The 6,000-nt window shown below is 54.8% G+C and overlaps 1 protein-coding gene across 1 annotated transcript; it reads right to left on the reverse strand.

Moving 5' to 3' along the window:
* Positions 1-3,918: 3,918 nt before the first annotated feature.
* Positions 3,919-5,166, reverse strand: Actl9 (actin like 9). Its single transcript, XM_047530218.1, has one exon. The coding sequence runs from the start codon at positions 5,164-5,166 to the stop codon at positions 3,919-3,921; it is 1,248 nt and encodes a 415-aa protein (XP_047386174.1).
* Positions 5,167-6,000: the final 834 nt, after the last annotated feature.

Below are 6,000 nucleotides of genomic sequence, written 5' to 3' on the forward strand. Positions count from 1 at the left end.
TTAGCACAAAAAGACGGGACAGGACACAAACCTTGAGTCCTCTCAGCTGGAATGGGGGTGCAGGGATGGAATGGTGCCCGTGATCCCACTTTCCTGGTGGAAAATGAGCCATTGAACAAAGAAAGGGACTGGGTTTATAGAAGTTATTTTGAGGGGAGGAGTCTAGTGAGCATATCCGTTTGGGCACTCAGCAAACAGGTTTGTGAGAATTTAAAAATTTGTTCTTGGCGGAGCAGGGCCAGGCTCTGTTCAACGGGGACATGGAGTTGGAGGCTGGCGTTGCAGCCTCTTCGGCTGCGGATCCAGCCATCCCTGAGGAGGGTGGGGTTGATGAAATCAAGACCATAACTGACCTGAACATAAGCACCTTAATGACAGGATCTCACTAAGTTGCCCAAGCTGTCTTTGAACTTTTGATCCTCCTGCCTCAGTCTCCCAAGATGCTGGGATTACAGGAAAGAAAGAAAATTTGAAGGAGAAAGAGTGGCATCTACCTGGCCAGGAAAGAATCCATTTAAGGTCCACCTATCAACACAGACTTCTTGATCTTTCAATCTCTAAGCAAACGGGCAGGAATGCATAGTGCTCATCACTGTGGGTTTCCCTGATGTTCCTGCAGAAGTGCCCAGGTTTGCATTACCAGCTGGCCTTGCATGATGCTTGTCAGATGCATTATCAGATGGCCTTGTCAGGGAATCACATCTAGAGCACTATGATCTGTCCAAACCAAGCCATTAAAAAACTGATTCTTTTCTCCTTCTACCTTTCAATATCGCCTGAAGTGCAAACTACTTTATCTTGTCAAAAAAATTCCTGATAAAGGCTTCTGAAGTGCCAATAGAAACCTTACAAGCTATGAAAAAGTCCAATGACTTTAAATTATCATCTAGCTACAGTTTGTTACGATTTTCACTCCAAGTCACTTTAACCCCCTAAATCACCTTCCACAAATGCAGAAACAGGTAGCAACCTGAGTCAGTCTCCATCTCCTCTACCTCTCAGAGGACACCCCCTGCCAGCCTATTTTAGCAGCTCTTATTTTGCTCAGGAGTATTTGAGAACTTCCTGTTCCTACTGCCTGCAGGCAGGAGAGCCAGGGGGGGAAGAATTAACCTTTGCCACAGCAAAGGAGAATGTATTTCTGCTCCTGCAGTAACCTGATGTGTGGTGATCTGCTCGGTCACAGATGAGCTCAATCAGCTTTTGAAGATGAAATGAGTCACCAAGGACAGCAAAGCAGCACGCTGCAGATGGACTTGACAAGGAAAGTGACTTTCCCCTCACCTGTTTTCTTTTGGTGTGGTGCACGTGATAAGCACATGCTCGGCCAGTGAACTCCACTCCCAGGTCCTCACCTCTGATTGTTAGATGATTGTGTCATTGTTGGTGGAGGCACCTTTTAATAGACTCTGAATACTGAATTACTAGCTATCTATAGTGAGAAGCACAGATCTTCACATAAACAGAACACACAACCCTCCACTGGCTTCTTTGCCTGTGAGACCCATCTAAGGTTGTGTTCCATTTTCTCACATGTATGTATTGCAATTTATTTGATGATATAATATTATCTTCTGCCAATTAAAAAAAATAAAAATTTGTTCTTACTGGGCAATATTTTTACCTGGAGAAGAATGGAGGGTCTGGGGTCGGCGTTCAGTGTTGATCTCTTTCCCTTCAGGGTCCCATTGTGCTGTCACTGGGAAAGGAGGTATCTGGGGAAGGCTCCATGCTTTGGCTTCCTGCTGGGGACTGTCACTGGCAGTGTGCACTGGGAAGGCTCTCAATGTGTGGCTTTCTTTCTCACTCCCTTTCCTCAGGCCTCACTGTTTTGGGTTTGTTTTAGTTTTTTTTTTTTTTTTTTTTTTTTTTTTTTCATTTTCTATATCTAATAGGGAGGAGGGAAAGGGAGAATATGAAACATAGCGAGGAAACTGAAAAACTAGGAGCTGGTTGTGCACCTGTGGTCCCAGCTACTCCAGGGGCTGAGGCAGGAGGATCACTGGAGCCTGGGAGTCTGGGGCCAGTCTGGGTGTCATAGTGAGACCCCATCTCAGAGCAAAAGGAAACCAAAGCCAACCAAGAAAAAAAAGGTAAGGATGCAGAGAAAGAAACAAAAATCTGTGTGAGATGCCAAATGGGGACCAGTGAAGGTGGGGTAGGCAGAGTGGGGTAGCCAGAGTGGGGTAGGCGGGATGAATGATGAATGATCTCTTGAGCTGAGGGTGCCGAGGACCTGGCCTGGGAATGCCCAGGGCTCCTGTTTATGCATAGAGAAACTGGGCAGATTGTCCCCATTGCTGGCTGGAGGACCTGATGCTCCTAAGCCTGGGCAGGATGGCGTGCAGCAGAGGGTCCTGTCCCCAGAGACAACCCAGACACACCGTGGGGAGCATGTCCAGTCTCCCTGTCCTGAGGGCTGGATCCCTACTCCAGGCCCAGGGAGGGGGCAGGGGAGTGGGCGGGGTCTCCAGAGCACCCCCAGGGCAGGGCCCAGAGGAGGGTCTGGGTAGGCGGAGCTGTCTGGGGAGATGGGCGGGGCGGAGTGAACCTGCGGCTGAGTGGAAGGAATGAGGCTAGAGGGCCTGGAGCATTTGCCCCAGGGACCTGTGCAGGAGCAGGTGGGAGTCTCACCTGGAGTACCTGCCCCCGGGGTCACAGTGGGCTGGCTAGCCCTTGGGAACACCACCACCATTTGGGGTCCTAGTCTGGTCTGATGGAATGGGGTCCAGGGATAAAAATGGGGGAGTCTGGGAAAACTTCTGAGTGGAGTGTTCAGGGGTTCCAGCCTGGGCTGACCCGGAAGGGTGTCCGGAAGGAGCCGAGGGGGAGGAGCTGGAGGCCATAACACAAAGAGTGGCCCGGGGTCTTGATGGGATGGGCTGAGGTCCACAGCACAGCCCAAATTTGGGGTTGAGGAATGGAGTCAGAAGGGGCCCTGTGAGCTAGAAATGTGGGACTATTCTGGGTGGGGGACACAGGGCAAGGGGGTGAACGTAGAGCAAGAGGGGTCAATCTGGGAGCTTGGCGTCCTGTTCTTTGGGGGGATGGATGCGGGGTGGGTTGTGGGAACACAGGGGTAGTCTGGGAAGAAACCACAGAGGGAGTGCAGAGTCTTGGGGCAGGATGAGCTCTGGATGCCAGGGATCCTTAGTGGGTCATTGTAGGGGAGACCCTTGAGGGTCAGAACGTGGGTCTCTGAGGTAACTGTGGAAATTCAGGACTTGTTGGGGAATTTTAGGGGAAACCAGGAAGTGATGCATTTGGGGAACTGAGAACCTGGGATGCGTTGACCAGTGGAATTTTGCAGTGTGTTTGAGGGATTAGAAATGGGGGGTAGGGTTGTGGTGGAGCCCCTAGGGGTTGGTGCACTGGTCCAGAACCGGTGACACGGTGGGATTTCAACACCCTGGTGCAAGTTCCTTGGAGGTGGAGGATTTTGAGGAGCATATTAAGGGTGGTGAGCTGGGGACCTTAGAGACAGGGGAATCTTGAGGGGGACTTTATTGAAAGCAACAGATCATGGGGATGAGAGTAGGAGGTCAGACTCTGAGGATGTCTTGGGGCTGGGCAGGTGTGTGTGTGTGTGCTCGTGGGCCTGGGGGACACAGACCCCTAGAGAATGGCTTGAAAGGATTAGAGGACAGTATGGTACTGGGGTTTGGTTATGGGGAAGTGATTTAGGGGATCCGTATTGGGATGTCTCAGGGGATGGATCATGGGACTTGCTTTAGGGCAAGTCCCAGCCAGGGATATTTTTGGAGGTAGATCCAGGTAGTGGGGGTCTGGGGACGGGTCAGTACCTACGGGGCATCTGCGTGACCTCAAGAGTGGAAGGGACCGCCAGGGGAGGACGACAGGATAGAGCTGGCTCCGCAAAGGCTTTACTGCCCACGCTCCGCCTTCAAGGGCCCCGCGTCAGTAGCATTTGCGGTACACAATGTGGGGACCCTGCTCCTCATACTGCTCCCGCAGGACCCAGCAGGACTGGAAGGCGCGCAGCGAGGCCAGGATGGAGCCCCCGATCCACACCGAGAAGTTCCTGTTGGGCTGGGCGGTCACCACCACGCGCTCCTCCTGGGGCAGAGAGCGCAGCAGATCCGCCCTAAACCGATCCTCCAAGCCGGTGAAGAGCGAGGAGCCGCCGCACAGCAGCACGTTCCGGGCCACGTCCGCGCGCACCTCCGGGGGCACCTTGCAGAGGCTCTGTTTGGCCATGGTGGGGAGGCCCACAGGCGACAGCCCCGGGATCTCGGGCGGGTGGAAGAGCAGCTCGGGGCACTGGAATAGCTCCTTGCCGAGCGTGACAGTCCGCCCGTCGGGCAGCTTGAGAGACTGCCGGCACTCCTGCTCCGGCCGCGCCTGCTCCTTCTGGAAATCCGAGGCCACGAAGCAGTAGCGGTGCTTGATGTTCTCCACCGTGTCCAGGTCCTGATGCCGAAGTGGAAAGCCAGAGCCCAGCAGTATCTCTGCCAGGAAGGCGGTCAGGTGGTTGCCCGCCAGGTCCAGGCGCTCGGTGGCGTGGGGCAGGTTGTAGCCCTGGAAGACTGGCACCACGTAGGAAACCCCGTGGCCAGTGTCCACCACCAGCCCGCTGACGCGCCCGTGAGCGTAGACGGACAGCACCGACTGCGAGGCCACGTACATGGCGGGCGATCGCAGCGACTCGAAGGTCACCTCCACCAGTTTCTCGCGGTTGGTAGCGGGGCTGAAGGGCGGATCGGAGAACAGCAGTGGGTGTTCCTGCGTGTCCACTCGGAGGTCATGCTCCAGCATATGGCGCCAGATGAGCTCGGCCGCTTCCCAGTCCACCACGATGCCATTACGGATGGGCTGTACCAGCGTCAGCTCCGGGCGCACGCGGGCCGCCTCGCCGATGAACGTTTCCACCTCCGGCTGCCCGGAGGTGGCCTGTTTCTTCGGTTGGCAGCCCATGATGGTGGCCACGGTGTAGGAGGGGCGGGCCTGCCCAGCGAAGCCCACCTTACAGGTGCCCGTGCCCATGTCAATGACCACGGCCCCGGTCTTCTGTGGCAGCTTGTCGCTTGCCTTGGGGGAGTCCGGCTTCAGATTCTTGTTTACCAGGATAGAACTGGGGTTCAGGTCAAGCTTGGGGACCTCTTGGGCGGGCTGGAGCTTCGGGGGCTTGGAATTCTTTGCGTTCATGGCTGCAGGTGGCCCTGTGAGGCTCTTGGTAAGGCTGACCACTTTGTTCTGGGGTTCTGGTTGAGGGGAGAAGAGGTTGAGGCCAGGCTGGTTCATGGGCAGGCAGCGAGAGGGAGACGGCCGGCCAGTGGTCTATGACACCCTTGGGCCTCCCTTAGACTTCACAATGCAGGGGGGCGGACCGCAGGGGCACCTCCCAACCCTCCTGCCCCAGCGACCTGCACTATTCAGGCAGAGTGCCAAATTCGAAGAAGGAGGCGGGGCTTCTGATTATCTCCCAGATTCCAGAGCATCCACCCTGGCCCAACACACAGAACGTCAGGCCGATAAGGCATCTACCTCCTGGCCCAGACAAGGAGGGCCCAGGAATCCTCTTGCAACCTTGGGATGAAATTCCTTACAGTGTGGAGATGGAGAGTAGATCACAGATCTCCGGAGAATACTAACCCCAAGTTAGTTCCCAGCCTGGGAACTTTCTGGTTTCCCTGAGGAATCAGAGGACAGCCTGACCTGGGATAGGAGACCTTGCTAGGTTGACTCTGAGCAGCCTGCTTTTCCTTGGGCCTGAGTCACTCTCTTGATCCCTTTCTTGCCAAGCACAGGTTTGCCCCTTCAGACCTCAGCCCCATACCTCCTCCTCCTGGAAGCCTTCCTGATTTCCACTCTGTAGCTCCACTGTGGGGGTTTGTCTGCAGGACCCTTCTGTAGAAGGAGGGCCCCTGGGACCCAGGAAGGGGCTTCCAGTGTAGATAAAAGGAGTGGCAACAGGTGGGTTTTGGAGCAAAGAATTGTTTAGACAAGGGAGCAGGGAAAGCAGCTTCAAGACCATGACAC

Source organism: Sciurus carolinensis, chromosome 17 (genome assembly GCF_902686445.1).
Source record: "Sciurus carolinensis chromosome 17, mSciCar1.2, whole genome shotgun sequence".
In the NCBI taxonomy this organism is placed as follows: domain Eukaryota; kingdom Metazoa; phylum Chordata; class Mammalia; order Rodentia; family Sciuridae; genus Sciurus; species Sciurus carolinensis.